Raw genomic sequence first — 27631 nt, forward strand, 5'->3', positions numbered from 1 at the left:
TTGGAGAGCTTCCGGTTGGTTTACGTGGGGAGGTACAGGGACAGTGGTGTGCCCAGAGGGTGTGCGCATTTCACGCCCTTTCCCAAATGCCTCGCTGTGTGCATCTTCTTCCATCCGGATGGTCATTTGTATCTTTTATTGCATTCTTTAATAAACTGGTAAATGTAAGAAAGTGTTTTCTTGTGCCAACGTAAGTAAGAAATGTCTAAAGCCGTAGAGGATTTTTATGAGTTTACCCAATCCAAATTGATGACATACGCTAGGGAGCAAGATCTCAAATGCTCTGGTGAGCTTGTTTTGTATGTTAGAATCAAAGGCAGAGATGTAAGGAAGGCACGTGAAATCTGTTGGTGGCGGGTTAAGGAGGCGAGAGAAAGCACAGTGGGGAAATCTCCAGGACTGAATGTGAGGCAAAATGAAGAGATATACCCTTGTTTTACATTGGTGGGGTCGGGATAGTCAATGATGAACATTCACAGCACATAGAGATGGCATCTGGGGAACGAGGGAACAACGAGGGGTTCTGTGGTCTGGCGCTCTGGTGCCTGTGCGTGCGACTTCAAGGGGTAAGAAAGGAAAAGGACGCCGTCATTTCAAGAGTATGTCATCCTAGATGCATAAGAACAATGGACAGAGCTCATTTAGGGTAAAGATTGACCTTTGACAAGAAGCTATGGGCCTGGGATATGACTACTCCCTTCCACCTGCCCAGTTAGGAATCTGTGATCGGCCCGTCCAGTGCGGTTACTTTTGGTCACTGAGCGTGTCCGGCCCGCCATGTGGCCCCCCGAGCTCGTCAGATTTACTGCGTAGCCCTTTTCTTGTTCACGCCTGAATTCTGTGAGCTGCTCTAGGAAATTAACGGAGTCCGAGGACGGGGGCATCATAGGAACCTTTGATTTATGGCCAATCTGTCAGAAGCACAGGCGACAACCTGAATTTGGCAACCGCGTCTGAAGTGGTGTGGGGACAGTCTTGTGGGACTGGGCCCTTCACCTGTGGGATCTGGCACCATCTCTAGGTTTCCTTCTCTCCTTTTTCAAGTGTTGGAAGAAAAGAACTACCAACTATTATGATGAAAGAAATGAAAGACCTCGATAAACGGATAGAGAGTCAGGGGCTAGAAAACTCACCATGGCGAAGATGTATGGCACTGACGGAGAGATAGGCTGATGGGACAGAATAGAGACCCCCGAAGAGACCAGCTTATCATGTCAGTCCCAACCCGCCGATAGTGATGCCGGAGGCACCCGCCCCAGCATATTGCTTGTAATGAGTCCCATTGGGGCCAAGGTTGTGGGCCGGACTGACCCTCGTAGTTCTCGTGATTGCATGGCGCATTTCGGCAGAAACTATCAGGGAGCCTTGAAGAACAATATTTCTTACTCACAAGTCCTGGAGTCTCCACTGCATGCCTGACGGGCATGCAGCAAGGCTGCAGGTAGAGAGAGAGAGTGTAGACCTCAGAGTGAGGGCTGAGGGGCCAATCACGAGTCCAGGTTGTCTCGCCTGTGCTTCTGCGTGGTCTCAGAGGAGAAATCTGCTGTCGTTCAAATGAATGTTTCCCCAGAGGTCATGCTAATTAGGCAACTGTGTCTTGTGTGCCTGCTCCGTGTTTTGTCCTAGGTTCTCTAAAAGATAAGGAGTGAAATGAGACAGAGTCTACCGTCACGTTGCTCAGCAAAGCGGCCAATAAACGCATTACGTTATGTAAATAAGGAACTTGAGAGGCCAAGACACAGAATGTGGTGAGACTCCAGGTGTGAAACAGCGAGGTGAATTCTCTGTGACGCTGCCTAGGGCATGAGGGACCATTGTTCAAACACAATACGTCTCAAAGCCTTTGCACTCTGCCCTGCTCGGCCTCCATGGTCAAGCTTCGGTGACCCTGCAAGCCTCTGTTCTTTAATAAGTTGAGCAAACATGAGCCACAAAGGCTGTCACCTCGTCTCTATTCATTGTGCCGTGTAATCGGAAGAAGCAATTCTAGTTTGCCTTGTCCCCGTGAAGCAACCAGTTAGACAACAGTGCAGTGTCCTGGCATTCGTACCGGAGACTGTTCCGAATCTCAGGCTTCAGTACTTTACAGACGCTCTTGCCTGGTTAACAGTTCAGTATCTCGTTTCCCTGAGGTTGTGAGCAGATAACAAAGTGACCCTTGGCTCCGATATCATCGGCTCTTTGAACTAAAAAAGATGTTAGCAGCAAAATCAGCAGCAAGCAGAAACCACATTACAAAGTATACTTCAAGCGTAAAAAAGCAAATTAAACGTTTAGCAAAACAAACTAAGTTCTTTAGTAGGTCGGGTGAGCTGTGGCCACTCATGGGAGACAGCTTCAGGCCTCTGAGGTGGGGCATGGTACCAGGACAGGGACTGGAGCCCAGAACATCATTCGCTCCAACTGCCTCATTTGCAACTGCAAAAATCGAGGCCTGGATGCTGTTCTCAAGGTTGCCAAGGAAACAGGACCAGCAGTTAGAACTCAGTCGGAGGGACCTGGAGTTGCGCTGAGCATGCTGTTCCTCTTTAGTTTTCCTTCCTCTTTGATTCTCACAGCTCCTCGCTCCTCACCCTCCACCCGGGTCCCTCCACACTGACTTCTGACTCCTTCCACCCTTCATTTTCTTTTTCTTTTTCTTTTGTCTGGTATACCACAGAAAATTTGTGTACCCTTGTGCTTGTTAAATGAAGCACTCTGTTTGGAATCTTTTTTATTTTCCAAGTGGATATGTCAAATCTGTTATATTTATCACTCTGAAAAACAGTACATTAATTAAACTATTTAGTGACCCTGTATTTATTCTGTGATTTGAATATTGCCCTCTTCCCGGCACCCCCCACCCCGAGGGAGCCTCTTTCTCCTCCTGCCCTAGATGTTCCTAGCCCTGAAAAAGTTTCTTTTCTTTTAAACCTTCCAAAGAAGACTCTACTGCATGCACAAACCTCATGTAATAGCAGCACACAGTGATCTCTGCTTCCTGCTTTCCGCTTTCCTGAGTACACAGGCTGAAAACCTAAAAGTAACAACGCCACTGGGCCGCAACTCCCCGCGGTCAACCTGTGTTCTCTGTGTAAGCCTTTCTTTGGGAAACCGAACTCTGCCTCCCGTGCCCCCATGCAGACACTGGGGTGCAGTCTCTAAGCAGCTTGGGAAAGGAGAGGGTGGGATCAGGTGTGGGTAGAGAGCTGGTGACTTTTCTGAGAGATTGAAAAACCCAGGAAGCAGATCAGCCATAGTAAGTCAAGAGCATTCTAAAATTCAGGGCCCGTGAGCATCAGAGTAGGGGTTTAATGGGGTTCCACAGACAGCAAGTTTCGGCACCATGGAGCTTCTCTTTCAGTTCGGACCCAATCTCCCACTGCTATAGCCAAGACATAGGCAGAAAAGAAGATGAATGAGAGAGACGTTTCCCAGACAGAGCTGTAGGGTCTGTCGATGACACGAGAAGGAGGAGAAAATATTTGCGACCCAGGCAGGGTAAAGAATTTGTAGATTTACTAAAAGAACAATCCATATAAAGAAAAATTGATGAGTTGGGCCTCATCAAATTTAAAAATGTTTGCTCCGTGAAAGCCCCTTTGAAGAGGGTGAAAAGACAAGGTATCCAATACAGTGCTAGTATCCAGGATAGTAAGGACTTCTCAAAGCACCATTAAAAAACAAATAATCCAGCTGGGAAAAGGGCAAAGACATGAAGGGACATTTTAAGGCAGAGCATATGCAGATAGCGAAATAAGCGCATGAAAAGATGTTCCATATCATCAATTGCTAGGGAAATGCAAACTAAAACTATAGCTAGATGCACTGATGAGGACAGCTAACATAAAAAGCAGAGACATGGAATACTGGTGAGGTTGCGGAGAACTCGGTCACCTAACACACTGCTGGTGGGGCGTGACATGGTACAGGCACTCGTGAAAAAGTTTTGACGGTTTCTTGAAACAACAACAAAACTTAACTAAATATGAAATTGCCATGTTACCCAGACATTGGGAATTTATCTCAGAGAAATAAAAACGTATGTTCATATAAAAACTTTCACTTAAACATGCCAGGTTTATTTGTAAGATCTACAAACTGTAAACGACCCAGATGACCTTCAACCAGCGAATGATTAAACATACGGCGGTATGTCCGTGTCGCGGGGATTACTCAGAAATAAAAAGGAATGAACTATTGATGAACGCAACAACTTGGATGGAACTGCAGGGACTTACTCTGAGTTAAAAAAAAAAAATGGCAATCTCAAAAGTTTATGTACCATACGATTCTGTTTCTATGACATTACTGAAATGACAAAGCGACCGACATGGAGACCGGATTAGTGGCTGCCAGCATTTAAGGATGAGGATGGCGTGAGGATGGCGGAGTGAGCGCGGTTTTGAAAGGGGAACCTGAGCAATGTTTGTGGTGCTGGAACTATTCTGTGTCTTGACTTGGATAAGGCGATACCCGAACTGTGACATTGTACTGTAGTTTTGCGAGGCGCTGTTATCGCATGAAACTGGGTAAAAAACACAGGGGACTCTCTCTGTATTGTTTCTTACAAGTGCATATGAGTGAACCTATACCTATCTCAAAACAAAAAGTGGGATTTAAAATAAAACACTATCATTGCTGTGAGATTTACCTACAGTGCATTGCTCTAAACAGTCAGTTTAACCAGATTTGACCAATGTGTGCACACATATAGCCCGGACAGTTTCTTCGTGCCCTTCCCTGCCAACCCTCCCCCAACAGGAAGGACCACCGTTTCCGTTTTGACTTCCGTTACTATGGGTGCTTGCCTATGTAGCTATTGGTCATTTTTTTTTCTTTTTCTTTTTTTTTTTTTGTGGCCTGGCTTCATTGACCTGTGCTTTTCAGGTGGATCCAACATGGCCGTGTGCGGTGGTAATTTGTTCCTTTTTATGCCGCATGGTGCCCTGATGCATGGATGCACTCAGTTCATTGGTGCTTTCTCCTCGTGATGGACCTCTGGTGTTTAGCTCTTATGTTTAAAACTAGTATCGACTTCTCATACAAGGCTCACTGTGGACTTACGTCCTTGTTTCTCTTGGATAAACACTTTGCGGGGGAATCGTTACAGATCGTCAGCTAGATGCATGTTTCACTTTTTAAGAATCTGGCACTTTCTCCAAAGGGGTCGGAGCAGTTTGCATTCCCACCAGCAGTGTGAGAGAGTCCCGATTTCTCTCCATCCTGGTCAGCGTTCGCCGTAGTCAGTCTTTTCTATTTATTCATTCCAGTGGGTGTGAGTGGTGTGTCTCAGTATTTTAATTTGCATTTCTCTGATGACTGATAGTGCTGAGCACTTGATTATATGCTCGTTGGCCATTTATACATAATCTTTAGCGAAGCGCCTGTACAACTATTTTGCCCATTTATTTATCTTTAATGTTTTGGGTTTTAGTTATTTGTGTATCCTATAGACAAACACTTTTTTCAGGAATATGCATTGTGAATATATTCTCAGTCTGTGTCTTGCTTAGTTTTCTTAATAGTGGCTTTCGATGAGGCTTATAGTGTGTTTAAAAAGACCACTTCTCTGTTAGTTTGTTTCGGGTAGTAATTCCTCCTGATTTACCTGAGGAAATATTCCAAGTGGATAGGCAAACGTGTCAAGGCCTTAGTCAAGTCTTGAAATACCCAGCTCTCTAGTTGCTTATTAGAGTGGAAAAGCTCTTTCCTCTTTCTGTGCCTCCTGGGAAATAAAACGGTAGCATTGTTGATTAGTTTTCTGGGGTTTGTGCTTCCTACTCTTTTCATTTTGTTGCAACTGGATCTCTGTCAAGAGCTAATTTGACTAAGTGGAGAACACCCTCGGTGTTGTTTTAAAAGCTTTTGATTTCCGCATGACGTGACTTCTTTTGAAAGAATCGCTTTCTGTAATGAAAAGTAAGAGTTATAGGAATTAATTGAAAAAATTCTGTCTTTTTAAAAACTTTCTATCTGAAAACTGAAACTTTTGCAGGAAAAAAAAAAAAAAAAGCTGGTCATGGGATTACCTTCCTAGGATTTGGGAAGCCTGGGAGGTATAAGTCACAGCAAATCGTACTTGTTAGAATGTCCTTCTCGCTTTGTATTGCTGATCACGTGTGGATCCAGCTTCGACTGGCAGTCAGTAAGGACGCCTTTGGTTCATTCTTGATCAGGCTCTTCTCCCATTTTCCAAACTGTCATCTGTTATCTTATCCCGACCTGACATGCACCCTATTCCCCTCCACTCGATAAGAAAAGACCAGTTTAATTAAACACATGGTTATTGAGTGTTTACTGAATGTTACTCATTTAGAAAAAAAAAACATTGTCCTTTTTCACGAAGGACTGACAATCTAGACAAAAACTTTTAACTCTTATATGTGCAAATTTATTTCAACATGTATCCATCCTTCCCAACCCTGCTCTTGTGTCTGGGAAGAGCCATCTCTCAGTTTGCATAAAGTTGGTTCTTCCAACTGGCCTGCGTTGTGTCTTAGCCTCTTACATCTCTTTGGGTAGCTTTTCCCATCAATGGTTCTCTCTTTTCTCCAAACATAGCCGCTGTGTACTTTCTTCCTTTCGTTACATAAACTTAGCACCCAGCTTCACATCTGCCTCGTGGACCTTTTTTATTCTGTGTCTAGCTCCAACAAATGCATTACTACAGTCTCTTGGGAAAATGCCAAAGAGGGAGGGTGCCAGATAAAATACAGAACACCCAGTTAAATTTGAATTCCAGATAAACGATGAATAATATTTTTAGTATCGATATGACCTGGACATATAGGATAAATGTGTCCCTTAAATATTTAGGATATATTATAAAAGTGCTCATTATCGGAAATTTAACTGTGCATCCCGTATTTTTACACGTGGCCACGCTACGGAGGGAGATGGCGATCATGATGCAAATGGAAACTGAAAGTCAACATCTGTCTTTTGGCCCTCACTCCTATTCTGAGCTCCCGGGAGCAGCTCGCTCAGTCGCTCAGTCTAAACAGACTCCTCTTTGTCTAACGCTCTTCTTTTTTTTTTTTTTTTTTTGTTTTACCCTCCCAGAGGCCTTCAATTCCACAGGGAGTCTTTTGTTTCTCCATTTGGTACCCGCCCCACCCCTCATTGTCCCCATTGAAACCACCGAGGTGGTTCTGGCTCAACCTTCTCGTGACATCCTTCCTCTGGGAAAACGGGGAGGAAGAAAAGTTATAAATACACATCATTCATTGTTTTTCAGTGTCAGAATAGGTGGAAGTCACAGATAAAAAAAGAAATCATTCAGCTTCATTTCCTCTAGCGTTGTCTTACGTCACAACCACGCAAAGGGCATGTTCTTCTCTAATATGTTCTACAATGCACGGCGGCCTAGTTTCTTCTCTTAGGACACCATTCAAGGAACCCCTGCTGACATCACTTACGCCCTCTGAGCTGCCTCTAGGTTCTTTCTTGAAATTCTCCTCTCTTAAGTTCCGATGAAGGCCGCCAGGTGCAGGTGATGCTAACACGGTGCCCTGCCCAAGGTGAGGGAGGAGCTGGGGGCAGGAGTCCAGTCTACACTCCGCTCTGCAGCCCCTGCTCCCTGTACTAGGCTATGAGGCCCAATAAAGACCACCTCTTGCTTCCGCCGACTCCTGAAAAATTTTGAGAGAAAGTCAAAGAATTCAGGCAGATGGAGTACAAAATATTTACGACGGATAAAGCGAGGTTGAAAGACAGGATTAGGTATGAGCCACCAATGGGTCTTCTGGTTCTGGTCCTCAGAATTAGAGAGATGTACAACCCAGTCACAGGGTTCACTGGACTCTCGATGTGAGGCGCTGGCTGGGAAAAGCGAGGGCAGAAGAACTAGACCAGAATGGGTACTTCCTTCGGACAGCTAGCGCCCACATCAGGAAACCAGAGGGCAGCTCCTCTCCCAGACCCACCCCAGGCTCTGTCACCTCTCGTGAGCCCCTTCAGACTCTGTCGCCCCACCTCCTAATCTAGCTACTATTGAGGATACCAGTTCCGCGCAAAGTTTAAATAACTTCGCGTGTTTCAACTCGACAGCGCCTCCCCTCACGTCTGGCTTCCAGCTCCAGAGCTGTTCCAAGGCCCTGGTGTGAGATGTGCATGCCTGACACACATACGAGTGTAACCCGAGTTAACACCCATGAGGCTGCCCTTGACCCTGGGGGATGAGAGCCAATAGGTAAACACTTCCCTCATTTTTCTTCTGGGGGACAATTCTGAGATACATTTTTTAAGATTTCTCCAAAGGTCCATGAGATCAGGTACCCATGGCCTATTTATATCAGTCATTGTATACATTTCCCTCTTTTTTTCTCTCATTCTCTTCGACTTCTATTTCTTGAGGCAATTTCCCAAATAGACTACATGCATGCAAGACTTTGTCTAAGGCTTTGTTTTTAGAGAGTTGAGGCTAGAACCCTGGGAAGGGGGAGGAGTGAGTGAGGGGTAAAGAGAGGCAAAGTGTGGCATGCGAGTGGATGTCCTTGAACCTGGAAGGAAAAATCAAATGCGTCCAAGAGCGTCCTCTCTGATGGGGAAAATAACAGGCGTATCATCTAGACCAAATCCTAGATGAAAAAGACCTTCTTTGATTGGCCATTTTTTTAGGTAGCAAGAAAGCTAAGAACGCTGGTTCCTTTCTTATTGGCTTGCGAGGGAAATGAGAACGAGGTGACAACGTGGAGAATCAGCCCTAAGTACGGATACGAGGCTTCAGAGCAATGGGACCCCCAGATGGAACCGGCTTCTGTCAGACAACGCCTGCTTTGAGTAGAGAAAGACCGCTCAGACTCGGGACCCCTTTTCGTTCCGTGCGGTTGGTGGCATACAACTATTTTTGTGAGAACCTTGTGAGCGCAGTGAATCTTAGGGCCATAATTTTAAACCTCGCTTTTCTAGTTCCTGTGTCTGGTAGAGGGTTTAATTTTGTGTGAGGGAGGATATATTGCACACTGAGGATGAGGAGAAAAAGCGCTGGCCATAAAGGACTTTCTCATAACCCCAGCGGTCAGCCGTCATAGCTTGAGTTTGGGCAGTGGTAGCCACCTGGGAGGCTGGGCTGTGTATAAGGCAGACGAGAATCATCTCTGGGAAGCTGGGCTTGTCTCATCGTGCTGATTCTGGCCACCGCACACCCCGAACATTTTTTTTTCTCCCTACCCATAACATATAATCTTTCTTACACAGTCCTGAATCTTACCTCTGAACTCACGTTAGGTGGAGGTGGCTTGTTGCTTCGACAAAGCTTTTAAACTGAAACCGCAGAATAACTCCTGTTGGAGCTCATTCTTCTGGTCTTTTTATGGTACAGGAATTACCTGCCAGTAGGTTGCTGAAGCGCCACATAAAAAAATATGCTCCACTCAGGAGTGCTCGGGAGATCGCGGGGCGACTGAGCCTCAGGCCAGGAAGCATCATCACGGCCAGAATCTTTCCTGTCGAGTAGCTTTGTGTCGTGCACGCTGACACAGGCAAACTCTGGAATGTTAAATATGGCCCTGCCCACGCGAAAGTGTCCAAGTCGCTCGTTTTAGAAACACAACATTTTTTCTTGAATAGAGGTTGGGCTCGTCAGTGTTTCCCCGTTGGCGGAGGGAGGTTACGAACTGGGGACTTCTCCAGAAGGCCTTGGCCATCCTGACGGTCCTGGGGACTCCACAGCTCTGGGTGACATTCAGAGGGACTTCCTTTCAGGGCTGTACTTACCGCCCAGCAGGTGTAGAGTTGAATCACTAAGAACACAAATTGGAAGGGAGGGGCAAAAAGTGAAGGCTTTATATTTCCTCTCTGGACGCAGCTCCAATCTCACCAGCCAAACTGCCCACTTCGCCACCAGCAAGCCACGAAGGTAAAGAGAAGCATTTCTGTACTTTTTGGTTTCAGCTGTGCTTGTCGTCGAAAGGGAACAGATAAGAGCAGTCACGTATGACGTGTGGACAGGGGTGTAATGAGCCAAGTGAGGGGGCAGCTGATTCTTTAATCAAGTTTCTGGCCCTTTATGAAAATATTAGCATGCCTGAATGTCACCGAGAGTGTGCATGTTAAACGCCCCGAGGCAGGCCGACTTGTTTTCAAACCTCTGATTTGTTTAGCAAAATGGAACTCTGTCTATATCTTCTATTAACTTTCTAATAACTCTTATTCAAAACAGAGCTAGTCACACACGGACTGCTGTGGCCTCCGTGTGACGAGGCCTTTCTTAGCTCCTTAGAAGATCTGAACTCTCCTGGGCTGGCCCTATTAATAACCTTTATTCTCCTGGGCCTCAGTTTCTTCTTATGGCTTAATATCAGTCTCTTAAGTAATATGCGTGTTCTATTAAAGGCTGTAAAGTCTCATGATTTATGTTTGTGTGATGGATCACCGTTCCGAAGTTCCTACTAGTTCTAGGAAGTTTACAGAGTTGGAGGGTAGGGAGTGAGGGTGAAAGAAGAGCTTTGACTTAGGGAAGGGCGGCGGGCACCAGTAAAATTAAGTCATGAGAAAAGGGTCTTGTGAAATGAGTAAGAACCTCGCGACTTAGTAACCCTTAGGGATTATTTCCCCACAAAGGACAGACCAGACCCTCTGTCCTCTTGTCATCCTTCAGTGTTAATGTCCTCTCCCAGGACAGTTTCTCTCCTCACATTTCCTGAATAGCAACCCCCCTTCCCAGTCTAGAAAGGCTACAGCCTTGGGCCGTCCTTCTATTTATTTCTTTTTCTCCCATGACAGCTTCCAAATGACATATCCCTTTTGCTTCAGAGGGATTTTTCTCACACTAAAAGCAGACAAAAAAGTACACCAAAGGAATTTCTGCAATTCATTCCTTCACGGGGGGCTCACTTTAAAGCACTTCTACTAACAGGGCCACCTCCTCCCCGCCTGGGTGGAGCCTTCTCTGGGGTCCATGCATCTTTGGAGGCGGTTTACGTGCCTTGGGACTTCTGTCTTCTATGGCTTCCTTTTCCCTAGAACTGACAGGTGACATCAATTAGACCAGAAATTGTCAATTGCTTTAATAGGTACTGATTGCTGGGTGGTTGTGTAAGACATTAATAATTTCGCGGTGTAAATTTTCCCTCTTCCCGAGGAGTGTTAAGCATCCCTGCTCATTCTCACGCTCTCGCTGCCTCGCCTGCAATTGCATAAACAAGAATCTGTAAATCCATCCACATATACTTGTGTGCACACAGAGACGATGGCTCAGACAGAGCAGAAATTGGCAATGAAGGCCGGCCGAATATGAGATTAATGCAGACACTGTTGTGAAGGAACTTTGCTAACAGAAAGAAAGGTAGAATTTTGGAAAACAAATGGGGAAAGTAGAAATCTTAAGTGTTAGGTAAATGACGGTTAAAACTCCGTCCTGCAAATAAACATGACAAATGCCAAAGTACGCACATTAATTCTAATTATGTATTCTGCAAAATTTTTTTAAGAAAACCCTGAACTTAAAGTTTTCCTTCTTGATACTGTGAAATAAATGCTCGAATAACTATGAGATCTTACTGTAGAGTGAGGCGAATACCATATTTATTGACCATTAACTGTCCTATTAAGCCTGTTAATAATTTTTTCCTCCGTAGTTGTTTAATTTTTATTTTTTAAATCTTTTGAACTTAAATTTTTAAAAAAATTATAGTTGACATTAAATATTATTTTATATTACTTTTAGGTGTACAGCATAGTGGTTAGACATTTATATAATTTATAAAGTGATCCCCTCAGTAAGTCTAGTACCCGCCTGGCACCATACATAGTTTTCACATTATTATTGACTATATTCCCTCTGCTGTACTTTACATCCCGTGACTATTCTGTAACTACCGATTGGTACTTCTTAATCCCTTCACCTTTTCGCCAAGCCCCCCAACCTCCCGCTCATCCAGTTTGTTCCCTGTATCTATGAGTCTGTTTCTTTTTTACGTTTGTTCATTTATTTTGTTCTTTAGATTCCATGTATAATAGAAATCACATGGTATTTGTCTTTCTCTGTCTTATTTCACTTAGCATATTACGCTCTAGGTCCATCGATGTCACAAATGGTAACATTTCATTCTTTTTTCTGGCTGAGTAGTATTCCATTGTATACATGTATCACATCTGCTCTATCCAATCCCAATCATCTACTGATGGGCGCTTAGGTTGATTCCATGTCTTAGCTAATGTAAATAACACTGCAATGAACATAGGGATGAATACATCTTTTCAAATTACTGTTTTGGATTTCTTTGGATAAATACCAAGAAATGGAATTGCTAGATCATAAGTCGGTTCTATTTTCAAGTTTTTGAGGAGCCAAGCCTCTTACTGCGTTATATCTTGGATAAATTTTTTAACTTTTCTGATAAGATGCTATTGTTATAAAATAGAGATAATAAACATGGTGCAACAAAAATAAAATCATTTGATCTTAAATAAAGGCTTATCTAAATCACGTATGGTGGCCAGCGGAAAAGGCATAGGCTTTGGGAGAGATGGACCTGTGTTCACATCGTGGCTCCCCCCTCATTCCCAAACTCTCGCTGCCTCATTTGCAAACGTGGGGGAACATTATCCATCTGGGGAGGCTTGAATTCTGAGTAACGCATATGCAGTGTTTGCCATTTCCTTCACAAAGAAATTCTTACTCAGGCGTTTAAGGGGGCGCATACGAGGCTCTTCACTACAGCACTGTTTGTGATGGTGTAGAGCTAGGAGGACATTTGAGAGTCTGGCACTGAGGAGCGGGTAGGGAAAATGTGATGAAAGCATAAAAACATGTTACTTAGAAAGAATAGATTTTGTTCCCAGAGCAACATGGATGAACCTTAAAAATGGAGGTGGCACGGAGACCCGACTTCATCATGAGCTGTCTACTGCTGTCTCCGATTTCTCCTCAACAGGGCAGGCAAAGCTTCCCAGGACATAGTTCTGCCTAACTCCAGCGCCCCCTCCCCCGCCCACCACATTTAGCCCTCTATTTCACGCTCTCGTAATATCACATTTCTCTTCCAGGTTTCTGAATCTCTGCCCATGCTCTTCCTTCTCTCAGTAATGATCTTTCTACATGTACAGGCCTGGATGACTCATTTCATTCTTCTAGAGGCAGCAGGAGCATCACCTCCTCCAGGAAGTCTTCCTGTACCTCTCAGGTTGGCTCCGCGTCTCTCCTCTGTGCTTCCACAGTGCTCTGTGTACACCTCTGTGTCATAGTGCTGATTGGAATGAAATTTCTTCCTTTATTTCTTCCTTCCACAGAAGTTCAGTGAGTGGCTGCGTTGGTCTAGATGCTGGAATAAAGCCTAAAAAACAAAGTTCTTGCTTTAATGGAGGTCATGCTCTAGAGGGAGGGGGATCAGACAATACATACATGTATAATATATATAGCATACATTATAATAAACATAAAAATTATTTATTTAGATTGATATAAATACATGTATATAGAATATCTAAGACAAATAAGTAAAATATTTATATGTAATACATAGGATAAATAAGTAAATAATTTATTTACATTTATATAAAAACACGTATATGTATATATAATATATAAACTATGGTAATGGAATGAAGGAAAGCTGGAGGGATATGGTCTGATATTGCAAGTGAAATGGTCAGTGAAAACCTTACTGATGAGATGCTATCTGAGCAAAGGGGTGAACGAACTGCCGGAGCAAGCCATTTGGATATCTTTGGGAAGAGCATCTCAAAGAGGGTTGCGAAAGGGCAAAGGCCTCGAGGTGGCATCTATGTGGCATGTTGAAGGAATGCAGGATGATGACATGGCTGGAACAGAGCGAGCTCTTGGGGGACTGGCCAGTGACGGGTCTGAGAGGCCACAGGGGCCAGACCGTGAAGGCCCGTGGCCACAGAAAGGAGTTTGGCTTCTGCTTTGAGAGAAAGGGAAGCCACTAGAGTTTTAGAGCAGAGGCCATAAGCAGTCCTTATGCAGTTAGTATATAGCTAACTGATATTTTAAAATGTCTATCTTCTCTAGAAAATACAACAGAGGAGGGTAAGGACAAAAGTAGGAAAATGACTTAGGAGACTATTTCAAAAATCTAGGAGAAGGATGATGATATCTTTGAATAAGGTGATATTGGAAAGGATGAGAAATGGGCAGATGGTGAGTAATTCTGAAGACAGGAATTCGAGGTACACTTTTATGCTCAAGTCTCTGCTTGCTAAGTAGGCAGTTAAACACAGGAATCTGGAAACAAGGGGCAAAATCATTTTGGGAGTTAACAGCATATCAGTGACACTTAAAGCTCGAAGTGGGATGAGATCACCTGTAAATAGAGAAGGGGCCCAAGATTTACATCCTGATGCATCATGGTGCACGGAGGTTGAGAATGTGGGAACGATCCTGTGACAGACACTGAGAGGTCGTGGCCAGTGAGGCGGGTGATGACCCAAAGGGGAACGATGAGCTGGAAGTTCAGGAAAGGCACTGTTTGATGCCAGTGGAAGCTCCCGGGCAAAGGGACCTCCGTGAGGGCGAGAACTGCGCTCAATCATTTTTTGCATCTACAGCTCCCTATAGTTAGTAGTGCTCAATGAATATGTATGGGGCAGAATAAACTAAACTCTTCCTTTCTAACAAGCCACATAGATAACACATATTCTAATGTCATCATTGTTTGTCTCAGATTTTCTTTTTCCAGTCGTCCATTTTCACTGACATCAAAGCTGCGGCTGAGGGCTGAGGGCTTCGGGCACCTTCTTACAGCATGATCTATTTGCTAGTATTGCCTTACTTTCATGGAGGATACAGGAAATGAACAGAGAAGGTCACCCTTGTTCGCTTTATCGATTATCATCTTGTTTGTGTAGGATGGAAGTGTTCATCTCCTATGAGGCTGTGAAGGTGGGCAGCCTCGTGGGAAATTAGGTCATCTGGCTGAGCTTGTTTAGCTCAAGAATTTTTCTGTATAAATTACAGGATGAGGAGCGTCTGAAAACATGAAAATTCAGAACACAAAGGTCTAATTACTTCTGCCTTTTTGCTTCAGGACAATTACGGATCACTTTTAAATGTACACAGGTGATAGCTTTGAACTATCGGTTGAAATGAATAGTAAATCTTCTCTATTCACTAGAGTCTAAAACTACAGTGAATCCTCCTGTCTAGAATTTACTAATTTCTCAGAAATTTTGATGAGTGTGTAAGTTTTCACGAAGCAGTGTGCTCGGGCTCTTTAATTCAGGAAGGGTAATAACTCCATATATTACTTGTACCTCCAAGTGCTGTTCTGAGATGTATTTCTCTTCTGTTCTCAGGTAGCGCTCGGCATAAAATGGATTCCCTCAGCACAGCAAACGTTGAATTTTGCCTCGATATGTTCAAAGAGCTGAACAATAACAGCGTAGGAAATAACATCTTCTTTTCCCCACTGAGTCTGCTTTACGCTCTAAGTATGATCCTCCTCGGCGCCAGAGGGAACAGCGCACAGCAGGTAGAAAAGGTAAGGAATGTGCGAGGGATGTCCCCGCAGCCTGGAAGTTTCACGTGCGCCCGCCGTGGGTCAGCCAAATCACTTGACGCCTTTACGCCAAGAAAACTCTGCCATCTTGTGAAAGAAGAAAACATTTGGGCAGCTCATATTTCTTAATAGTGGATAATGGCTTAAATAAGGCAATACATTATAATAAAAATAGCACTCTACATGAAATACACTGTCTCCTCCTTACCATTGGTGGTTTCACAGGTACATTTCTGCAGTTTACTTTTAGAGTTAACTCTTTCAGGCATTTAAACATGACGGAGAACACATGTATGGTGCTATTCTTGCCCTCTAGATGTTTAACTTATAATAAAACTTACTAACACTTTAAAAGTTATCAAGTTCTTAGAAACATTCATCGATCCATTTGAACTTCATAACAGCCCGGCGTGGCCGGTAGCTATTGTTATCTGTATTTTACAGATGGGGAAGCTGAGGCTAAGAGAGACAGAATGACTTTTCAGGAGACATAGGTTGATATGTAGTAATTTTCCCATTATATATATTATGTTGATGTGGAAAGGCTAGAAGAATGTCACTTAACAAGTCCCAGATACTTGCACATCTCATTATTGTTCGTTCTCTACTTCCTTATTCTGAATTTTGACACGCTTTCATGATTTTCTCGTATTTAAAATAGGTATTGGTCTGGGAAAGCACATAATGTTTTACACAGCCCTGGGTGGGCTCTGTCATGGTGACTGGCCTGAGAATGGAAGAGGCACCAAACCAGCCTAGTGCCTGACACCTCGGGGCCTGGATCCTGACAGACAATGGTCCGGGGAAAGTCACTTAATCTCTCCTGGGCTCAATTTCCCTAACAAAAAATAGAGATAGTAGGTATCTACTCATAAAATTGTCAGGAGGGTAAAGATGTAAAGGCTTAGTTCAGGACTTGGAGTATAAGGTCATTAAATGTTAGCTATTACTATTGGTCTTTATCTGAAATGGAAAAACAGGCGTTTGTAACTGTTAGCCTTTGTAGACTGTATGTTGCTTTTGATGCCAAATGATCCTTTTTCTCTTTTTCTAGGTGCTTCACTTTAATCATATTGCAGAATCGTTAAAACCAGAGTTTAAGGGCTCAGCAAAGGTATGATCACATTACAGCTCAATGGTCAGATGCTCCTAAACTTAAGAAATAAGGATTCAGGAGCTGCGTTGCAGAGACTCTGGTTGGGGGTTGGCAATGTTCCCCAGGTCTCCTTCAATCATCCTGATGATTGTCACAGACAACACAGTTTAACATAATAATAATAACACCAATGATGAAGACTCCCAGATTTTATCACATGACCTTTTGTCATCCTTACTCATACTTTCCTGTTCTTTTATAAACTGTGCACCACGTGGAGCCTGCCAGCTTCATCTGTGCAGTGTTAGATCTTTCAGGCCAGTGAGGGGACTGAGAAAGGACCCCGAGGCATTGCTGCATAATTACACGCTGGGAGGTTGGCCTGAGGTTGCCCGAACCACCTGGTCCTAGTTCTCTCCAGTAGGTGGAATCCTTTTGACGTGAAAACTATACAGAACTCCCACATCAAAATAGTTATGTGTTTGATTGTGATTTCTTGAGAAAATGCATAAATGCATGTAGATTTACAGAATACTTGCTTCACAAAACCTGACTTATTGTTGAGAGATTAAAGCCCAAGCTGTGAGAATCTTTGCTTCAGGGGATATAGGAATAATAACCCCTATAATATTCATGAATTCACACGCGACAACGCTGCATGCTTAACCAGGCTGCTCCTGCGAGGGACAGATGAGTATGTGTTGTCAGTCCAGCGATGAGCTGAAGCCTTCAGTTAAATGGTGGCAGATAATGGAGACATTGAAAGGAGTGGGATAGAGAAGAGAAATGATTCTATAGGTACGAAGCAGCAAAAAAAAAAAAAAAACTTGGATTCTCTCCCTGAATACCTGAGTAGGATCTATTTATGAAAACTTCTGCTTTTGAATTAAACCACTCAGGCTGACAAATGCATGCATGTTTTGCAATAGCTTACCATTCTGCATACAATCTGTAATCAGAGTCCCCGAGTGCTGAGATTATTGTGCTACAGGAAATGAGAGAAGAAAATGCTTTGAGGTCTTCAACTCCTTGTTTGCTGGTACTGCATGCACTGCCCTTTTATTCATTTACTGTTTTCATGTTATTTATAACTCCAATGGCAAGAAATCAAGCAACTTAATACTCCATTCTTTGTTTACTGGTGCTTCAGTGCAGCCAAACTGGAAGGATTCATTCAGAGTTTGGAGTCCTGTTCTCTCAACTCAATCAACCAGACTCTAACTACACCCTCAGCATCGCCAATAGACTCTACGGGACAAAGGCGATGTCATTCCATCAGGTAAGTCTATCTGAAACGGGGGTCAACAGCTTTCTTGGCATCCTCTGAATTTCACACCATAAAACAAATGAAGAGTGAGAGGAGTTACATTGCGTTTATCTTTAAGAGATTAAATTTGACCCGAGTCAGAGTTTCAGTGAAATGGCTTTACCAAACTCCCATTCGAAGTTGTGAAATATCACACAAAAAATTTACTTCCAAAAAAATCACCAAAGTTGTCCAAGAACCAAAGTAAGGGATGAAACCCAAAACAAAGTAGGTAAGAATGATCCCTATGGAGCATAAGAAATATAAAGTACATTTCTCATTGCTTCTTCGAGGGTCCTTAATAGCAGACTATCAAGAGTTAGTGGAAAGTATGTGGGACTGGGGGACAAGAGATCTGAGTTCTGTTCCCATTCAGATATATGACTTTGGGCAAGTTACTTCAGTCTTTAAAATGAGAGGTTAGGCTAAGTTTTTTTAGATAGAAAACTCTGACACTATTTATGCCATAAGTATTATATATAGTTTTATCGAGTGTTCACTATGTGCCAAAACTCTACTTAATACATTATGGTCATTTTCATATGATCCTTATGTAGTCCTAAAACATAGGTACAAAATTACCATTTATTCTACAGTTGTAAAGCAGATTCTGAACACTGAAGTGACAAAGGTCACCGGGATAGTTAAGTGGCAAAGCCTGGATTTGATCGCTGTCCAAATCCGTCTTCCTGCTTTTCGTCGTTCCATTTTCCTCCTGCGGTTGAGGCGAAATGCTAGCTTCAGCGACTTAGCTTTTGCTTGACCAGTGGTATTTAAACGCCAGCTGGGTGAAGCAGGACGCAGCCCTGAATTTCTAATGTTCTTCTTTAGTCTGGGGATGCAGGCTGTGTCTTACACGTGATGCGTTTTCAATTGGCAGGATTTTTGCAACTTGGGGTAGCCCACCCTGGTACTACAGATATTTCAGAGGTATTTCCTTCTACTGCCCTAGAAGCATATGGGGAGTGTTTTATGAAGAGAGCTGGAAGGGGTGGGGATTACCAGTTGTGATCCTCGGAGGTGGAACACTCTCTCTCCTCCTGTTGTCTCTCCAAAACAGTGAGCTGGACATCATAATCGCTGAATGATTGTTTGGGATAATGATGATGATTGCATCACTTTCTGGAGTGAAGAGCTCCTCAGTAGCATCGTAAAGACCGTCGTGATTTGTGTCATAAGATATTATTATCCCAGGATTCTGTCCAGAAAAACTCTCTTCTCATGGGTTATGGACAGTCCCTTCAGCATGTTCCAGACACAACTGGACCTAGCTCAGGACAAGACTTAGGCCAAGGCCCAGATTTTGCTCCTAGTTAAGTTCCCTTTTGTTCCATCCTAAGAAAACCCAGTTAGGCAAACAGCAAGCCAAACCTCAAGCAACCATTTTCATGCCTGCCGTATTTCTAAGTCTCGTATTACCCTAGATGTTCATGGCGGGCACTGGGTCCTGATGGACTATAGAGGCCTCACAAATGGAATTGTGGGACACTTCATTTGGGGCCATGTGGATTTGGCTGCTGTCTTGGCAGTGAGGCAGTGGGAAATTCCCATTTCTAAGAATCAAGAATGGCGGGTAGTTATCAGTGGTGGTTCCAGAATGCTACCTGGGGGCCAATTTGGAAGTGGCGATTTGGTTGAAAATTACTTGGGTAACACGTTATGTGCGAATAAACTAGTGAATTCCTTAAGATATTGTGTTCACGGGGCACGTAAAGTCAGTTGTTCATCTCAGAGAATATTATTATTAATTTTATTGATGGTGGCTAATGAGGAGTTGAAATATACCACAGGGAGACCTAATTTTCTGTTAGAAGTCAAACAAGCAAATCACCTACCTACTCTGGTCCTCAGTTTTTCTATCTAGAACATTAGAGCGGTAACTCCCATTTGTCTGCTTTAAAGAAGAAAGAGTAGGGATAGAGTGAAAAGGTATGCAGTATCCTGTAATTCGACATTTTCTTTTGAATCTTTTAAAACTAAGAATGCCCATGATATGACAGAAGTAACAACCAAACAGTTCTGAACATTCCTTTTGGCAAGCTCTTCTTTTGCTTACACGTCTTTGTTTCATTAAATACATATGGGTTCTGTTTTCTTTCAGATGTGTGTACATGAACTGCTTTCATTGAGTGTTATGATTCTAGAATACATCAAACTGTAGGTTTTTGTTTTCTTTATGTTATTTTTTTGTTGTACAACTGTCCTTTCTTTTACAGCAATATTTAAGCTGCTCTGAGAAATTTTATCAAGCCAGGCTGCAAACTGTTGATTTTGAACAGTCTACAGAAGAAACAAGGCAAACTATTAATGCTTGGGTTGAAAGGAAAACTAATGGTAAGGATTAGTCACATCTCTATCTCCAAACTTTATTTGTGCTGTGTTGATAAACTCCCTGAGTCAGTGCCAAAGAGGAAGCCGGGCGAGGTCCAGAACCTGACAGAGGCAGGTCAACAAAGGAGGAAATGGATGAATATATCGGAATATCCATTACAATCATTTGTCCTAAATGATCTAGCCAAGTAACCCTCAGGATGAGAACACTGTTTCTACATGATAGGGGTATTATCATACATTCTGCAATTAAGTTTAAATCTGCCTTTCACAATTTAAAAATAATGAATTTCTAAATTTCACAATATTAAATATTTCTTGTTAAAAATAATACATTAAATATTAATACCAAAGGTGTGTTCATTACTTTCTTTAAAAAAATACCTAGTTAAGGAAAAATTTAAAGAAAAAAAGTAAAGATAAAAATATAATGAATCCTTATTTACCTATCACTCAGCTGCAATATTTATTACTTAAGGGCAATGTTATTTATCTATACCCACATTTTCTTCCTATGACCTCCTCCAGATTATTTTGGAGCTAATCCCAGGTATCATATCATTTTTCTTCTGTATATATTTTAGTTTGTTTCTCTCAAAAATATGGACTTTTAAAAAATATGACCACCACACCATTATTACACCTGGAAAATTTAAAATAATCATTTAACATTAACAAATAGTCAGTAAGTTTTTGTATTCCCCCATTTGCCTTTTTTTTGGTTTGAATCAGTACCCAAATAATGTTTGTACACTGCAATTGGTTACTATATTCCTTAAATCTCGATTTTTAAAATAAACTTTTATGATTGAATTATACATACTCGGAGAAGTTTGTATATTATATATTCACTGTTCAGTGAATTATCACAAAGCAGAAATGATCACAAAGATGAAAGCCCTCTTGTAGCACCACTGAGGGATTACTGTTCAGTTCTGATCAGTGTATTTCTTAAAGCAAGCACCTTCTGGTATATTTGGTAGACTCTGATTTTCAGACACATATTTACTTCAAATATTGATATTTGTTTACAATACACTAATGTTAGTACATTGAAAGAATGAGCGATTCTTTTGAATACTTAACATATTTGCATGTGGTGAGGTGCTGGTAAGTACAAATACTGATAAACATTAAAGGTAAACGATAAGTAATAAAGAATTTTCTAGAGAATCGGTAATGCATAATAAAGCATTGAGTATAACTAGATATAAGACAAATTGATCCACAGCTAATATGTTAGGTACTCACTACACGCCATCTTCCGATTAGAAATAACAAAGCACTCAATGTTTTTCTAAATAAACTTCATTTAATAGAGACGGGCTTTATGGCCAAGAGATAAAGCAGTTCTTCTGGCATCTCAAATTTATAATTATCCTTATAAAAGAGTGGTTCCAAATTTCTTGCGCCTATTCAACTGTCTATCATCAATAAATTCAAATCCAAATACATCGCCTGCTTTTATTTTATTTTATTTTATTTTATTTTATTTTATTTTATTTTATTTTATTTTATTTTATTTTATTTTTTATTTTTATAACAAGGGAAGATCACGGACCTCTTTGGAAAGGGCACGATCGACCCTTCTTGTGTAATGGTCCTGGTGAATGCCATCTACTTCAAAGGACAATGGCAGAATAAGTTTCAGGAAAGAGAGACAATCAAAACCCCTTTTCAGCTAAGTGAGGTATGTATTTCATTTTCAGATCGATGAGCGATTTTGGAGACTGCAATACTTAAGGACAATTTAGAAAGTTTTAGTAAAAATACGGTTCTAAGTTGCCATGGGTTCCTTTAATTGTGTTTTCTATAAATTTTATTTTTATTTTTCCTTATGAAGTGACAGTAAACTTTTTCATATGACATCTTATGGAATGCCCTGAGAAGAGAAGGAAGCCTGTTTGTTTGTTTTTCCTTACTGGCTTCCTATCTGCGCATTCTTCTCATATGAGCTGTGGTTCAACAAAACTATTATTTTTCTCCTACAGAATCTCTAATCGAATTTAAAAAGGCAATGATTCTGTGATATAATTTTCTCACATAACTCGTTTTCCCTGGAATCCCTGGCTTTGTGTTTGGGAAACATGCATATTATTGTTTTTATTACTATATATATTATTTAAAATATTCAGGCTCGAACAAGGACTTCTTTTGAAATTAAAAAAAAAAATCATAACCCTTGCAAAGGAAAAGAATAAAGGGTGTATGTTGTAGTTTGTATCTTACCCATGCCTTTGGAGTGTTAATGCAGATATTTGTGTTATGCAAGAAAATCGGTACATGTACTGTGTGCACGCACGTATATCAGCATCTTCTAATTACAGTCTTTTTTTAAAAAAAAAATAGGGTAAAAGTGTAACTGTGGAAATGATGTATCAAACTGGAACATTCAAGTTGGCCTCCATACAGGAGCCGCAGATGCAAGTTCTCGAGCTGCCCTACGTGCACAAGAAACTAAGCATGATTATTCTGCTTCCGGCAGACACAGCGGCTCTAGAGCAGGTAAAGTTACGAGATGCTAATGTGCAGTGAAAGCACACACTCACACTTACAAAGCTGTTCTAACCAGAGCAAGGAGCACATGCAAATGCCCCAGAAGCACGAGGGAACAAGATGGCTTTGTGTCGTGAGGTCCTGGTAACTTGGATTAGGGCCAAAAAGGACAGAAGGAAAAGATACTTAAGAGAAATCACCTTTGCTTCATGTCTGATTTTATATTGTCAGGATGACGAGAAAGTAACAAAAAGTTTTCAGCTGTGGTAGCGGAAGGAAGCTGGGTCTGACGTGTCGGTTGGGGAGGGCTGTAGAGTTTCGAATGACTAAGGACAGAAGTTTGAAGAGCGGACAAAAACGTATGGAACTGAGTGGAGAGTTGAGAAGTCGGGGTCAAGAGGCTGCTTTGGGAAATCTGAGTACAGATGCGGGCGTTGAATTTAGGGCATCCAGAGTTCAGCTTGAGGAGTAGGGACACGAGGGGACTGCGGAAGAGTGGGACAAGGGCATCCTGGTGCCAGAGGAGCCAAACGGGCAGCAAGTCCATACAGGGGGATGCGATTAAACCTTTCAGATATGAGGACCAAGAAACAATGGTTGAGTTCAACAGGGAAACGGGACACAACGCCTACACAGGTAACGGGGAACTTAGGTGGAGTCCACATGCTCAAGGAATGAAGGCAAAAGACTAGAACACATGTTGGAGAAGTTTAATTATGAAATATCGATGAGAAGTAGGCACAAGAAAAGGGAATACATGTCTTTTTGGTTTTGTTTTGTTTTGTTGTTTTTAGCTAGAACTTGAGTTCAGTTTAAAGGAAGAAAAGTAGCCTGCGAAATTGAATCATTTGCATGGAGAATTATAAGGTGAACAGACTTTAATGCAGAGGTCGTGCGTTTGGCTCGCGTGGGCCCATCCGTGTTCTGTGTCTTACGTTAGGTAGAGAAGCAGCTGAATGTGAAGACGTTTCATGAGTGGACCAGCTCTTCTGACATGGTGGAGAGGGAGGTCGAGGTGCACCTGCCCCGATTCAAGCTGGAAATCAAGTATGAGCTGAATTCCCTGCTAAAGTCCCTCGGGATGACAGATGTCTTCAATCAGGTCAAAGCCAACCTTACTGGAATATCACCAGACAAGGGCCTGCATTTGTCAAAGGTCATCCACAAATCATATGTGGATGTCAACGAAGAGGGCACTGAGGCAGCAGCGGCCACCGGGGACAACCTCGTCGTGAAGAGACTCCCCATTCGAGCCAAGTTCATGGCGAACCGCCCCTTCCTGTTCTTCATAAGGCACCTCGACACCAACACCATTCTCTTCTGTGGCAAGCTCGCCTCTCCCTAAGCAAATGGGATTGAGCAAGGCTCATAGTCACCGAGGAGGTGCAGGGACAAACCGTGACTAAGAGCGGTTATTGCCTCGTATACCTCTGTGCCTCAGTTTGCTCGTCTGGAAAATGGGTCTAGGATCTCTCCCAACCTATTCCCAGAGTTGGTGAAACCTAAGATTATGGTAATCATGGAAGAAGGTATATTTACAAAAAGAAAAAAGCTTTCCTGGCTGTCTTATCTTTGGGGCCTCCTTTAAGTGCTCTCTGGGTGGCGTAATGAAGTCATTGAGAAAAAATGTAAAGAATTACATTTTCTTGACTTGTACATATCAAGTGAGCTCTTGAATACATTACTGCTCTACCTTTAGAAAACCAATTTAAGGGCTTTGACTTTGTTTAGATTTTTAAATATTATAATTCTCCTAGCATGTGTAAATACGACATCATAAATTTTAGTTGAAAATTCTGTATTGACTATAATAAATATGTGAAATTCCTTAAGTTTGTTGGAGACTTTTAAGACTCAACAGCAATTAAATGACCTATGAAAGAAGATTTGAATGAGGTGAACTTTAATTCAGTGAACATTTTAGTGGAATTGTTGGCCAAATTTTTGTCAGGTCCTAAATTAACAAAAAAGGTAGGGAGGGCGGGAGTGAGGGGGGAGGGCTCGGCGGGAGGGGAGGGAGGTTCGGGAGTGGATCTGCTCCGTCTCTCTCAGAGAGCGCACACCCCTAGCAGGAGGGGTATTATTCTTCTTGAGTCTTTCTGCTTATATTTCTTATCTGTTTCTCTTCTTCTTCTTCTTCTTTCTCTCCTTTCCTCCTTCCCTCCCTCCCTCTCTCCTTGATTATAATGCAGTGAGTAACATTTCAGAATAACAAGACAGAAATCAGAAGATTTTTATTTTAAAGCACTTTAAAGAATTTTTTTAAAAGCCTCTTTATTTTCTATTCAAGAAAATTTCAAGTAATAGCAGGAGAATGGTGGCTGTCACATATTTCCTCCTCCCTCAGCACCCTCTCAGTGAATACTTCCTTCCTGAAGTCACTCGGAGGTCTGACCAGAGCAGGAGAGCCCCGCAGGCCCCCACCTCCCATCCCAGAGAGGGCAGTCTGGCCAGTGCTTCCCCCTGAGGTCTTGGGCCGCTCTCTTTTATTATTGACGGTTGCAGCTGATAATGTCTTTTCCTTTCCCATTGGGGCATTGAAGGATAGGTTTACTTTATTCTCTATATTATAATATAGATATTATGAAGTAACAAGCAATCAACAGTTTCGACAAAGTGTAAGACTGAAGAATATCTCTTAAAAATAACACATCAGTTTGCCTTGTGGCACTGGAATGGCTGTCTTGCTGCACGTGGTCTCCTAATGATTTTTTAATAAGCCCGTTGATCACATGCATAAACCGAGAAGCCACCTTGGCTCACTTCCAGGATTCCCTGGGCACAGGAGATTTAACTGTGGGACAATGGGGAGACATGAAGCTACGAGAATGGGGGCGGAAAAAAAAAAAAGAGTTGTTTCTTGGCAACTACTTTTTACTTTCAACAGTCTGTCCATTGAATGCTGGATATTTCCACATGGGACCTGGCATGTGCTGTCAGGAGCTCGGAGTCATCACATAGGTTGGGCACCCTGGGTGTGACCAGGGCAGAGCTACGTGGCATCTGGCTTGGACTCCACCCCTAAAAGAGCCTCGGAATGAGTGACAAGGGGCAGTCTCAGATCCCAAAGGCCCCTCAAAAGGGTAGCAACTGAGCTGAAAGGCCACCGTGTAGAGCCAAGGCTGGGGTTAGTGCTTGTGGAGGGGCCTTCACAAGTACCAATGCCAGTGTTGGGCAGTGAGTGACGCAGGACTTGGAGAGATGCTGCCGATCCAGCCTCTGAGCGTGGTGACCAGAGTAGGGCTGGGTCCACACTCCTGAGCTTCTTTGCAGCACGGAGGCAGGAACTTTTGGGACACCAGTACAGAGGTGGGGAGAACACAACTATCTTCACTCTTTCAAAGAGCTGATGTGATCTGTCAATTATATCTCAGTCAAACATATGGGCAAAGGAATGGATAGACATTTCTTTAGAGAAGATATACACATGGCCAACAGGTACACGATAAGGTGCCCAACATCACTAATCATCAGGGAAATGCAAATGCAAATGACAATGAGACAGCTCCTCACACCTGTTAGGATGGTTATATCAAAGGAGAAAAGAGGCAAGTGTTGGTGAGGGTGTGAGAACAGGGAAGCCTTGCACGCTGTTGGTGGGAATGTAAATTGGCGCAGTCACTATAGAAAACAGTATGGAGAGATTCCCCCCCCCCCCCACAAAGTTAAAAATAGAACTAACATATAATCCAACAATCCCACTTCTGGGTACGTACCCAAAGGGCAGAAAATCAGGATCGTGAAGAGACCTCTGCAGTCCCACGTTCACTGCAGCATTGCTCACTACAGCCAAGACACGGAAACTACCTGAATGGCCATCACGCAGAGCTGTGAAATGATTCCGTGTGATACCGTGAAGGAGCACACGCGTCGCTACCCGTGTGCCCGCGCCCGTTGGATGGACCACGGAAGGCGTGAATCCTAGAGTAAATGACGAAATTCAGTTAAGAAAGATGTATTTAACTACTAATTTAATGAATAATGTTAAATCGGCTCATCAGTTCTAGCAAGTTTGTCACCCTAACGCCAGATATTAATAACAGGAAAAGGTGGGGCGAGAGAGTGAGGGATGTGTCTGAGAGTCTGTACTCTCTGCTCGCGTTTCCTGTAAACCTAAAACTGCTCCGGAAAAAATGAAAGACTATTACCTTTTTTTTTTTTTTTGTAAAGAAAGAAGTCGGGGAGAAAGCAGGGAAGATCATCTCCGAAGGACAACCTTTTTCACCTGGGTTTCAACAAACGAAAATAGTTTCACTTTTTTTCTCAGATAGTCTCTGAGAGTACTTTGTTTCCATTTCTGTGGTTTTCATTCCTTCTGGCGCTTGAAATTTCTTCTCGTTTATAGATGACCGTTTTCGGCCTTCTTATTGCAAGAAACCTTTCAAATCTGTGTTTGGCGCGTACGATGCCACAGTGACTCAGACAACATTGCTGCTTTCCTAGGGGCATTCGCGGCCACACACCGACGCACAGGGAAGCCCGACACCCCCCGCGGGCAGTCAGTGCCATCGAACGAGAGTCTGAGTCCTGGTGCGTCGACGAGGGGTAGGGGGTCACCTTCCATGGCGTCTCTTTGCTCACTGTCTCCCCCTTGTTCAAGTGCTGCTAAGTTAAAGGGCAAAAGTAAATCACTGTTTGGGCAGTGGTCCTCTGAGAAGGTTGTCTGTATATTTACCAACAGGTCTAGTTTTTTTCCTTTACTTCTTCTAGATCTGTCTTTTTCTTTTTTCTTTTTTTTTTCTTTTTTCCAGAAATTCTTAGGAGCAGAATGAAATAGCAGAAATGAAGACTTAGGGAAGACCACTGCTAGGGAAAAAGTGAAAATCCCCTCCCCCAAACTTCTGTGTTTGAGGACTCCAGCTCCTTCCCCACATGCTGCCCCTTAAAGTGTCTGGATTCATGGAATGACCGTAAGCCTGGTATGACTGTCTCAGTCCTGGGTTGCTTCTTTTGTCCTGG

General features: G+C 42.7%; 1 protein-coding gene across 1 annotated transcript; it reads left to right on the forward strand.

Moving 5' to 3' along the window:
- The first annotated feature begins 15240 nt into the window (after positions 1–15240).
- Positions 15241–24483, forward strand: SERPINB11 (serpin family B member 11). Its single transcript, XM_016132713.2, has 7 exons — positions 15241–15425; positions 16498–16557; positions 17690–17818; positions 20062–20179; positions 21724–21866; positions 22526–22681; positions 23613–24483. Exons 1-7 carry the CDS (start codon positions 15258–15260, stop codon positions 24015–24017), a joined length of 1179 nt encoding a protein of 392 aa, XP_015988199.2. The 5' UTR covers positions 15241–15257; the 3' UTR covers positions 24018–24483.
- Positions 24484–27631: the final 3148 nt, after the last annotated feature.

The sequence above is a fragment of the Rousettus aegyptiacus genome, unplaced genomic scaffold (genome assembly GCF_014176215.1).
Source record: "Rousettus aegyptiacus isolate mRouAeg1 unplaced genomic scaffold, mRouAeg1.p scaffold_m13_p_12, whole genome shotgun sequence".
Classification (NCBI taxonomy): domain Eukaryota; kingdom Metazoa; phylum Chordata; class Mammalia; order Chiroptera; family Pteropodidae; genus Rousettus; species Rousettus aegyptiacus.

Bases quoted from the DNA above. Each gene is read 5' to 3' on its own strand.
- SERPINB11 (XM_016132713.2), top strand. From the start codon at position 15,258: ATGGATTCCCTCAGCACAGCAAACGTTGAATTTTGCCTCGATATGTTC. The intron at 20,180-21,723 runs GTAAGGATTAGT...TTTTATAACAAG, and splicing joins GGTTGAAAGGAAAACTAATG to GGAAGATCACGGACCTCTTT. The intron at 21,867-22,525 runs GTATGTATTTCA...AAAAAAAAATAG, and splicing joins CCCCTTTTCAGCTAAGTGAG to GGTAAAAGTGTAACTGTGGA.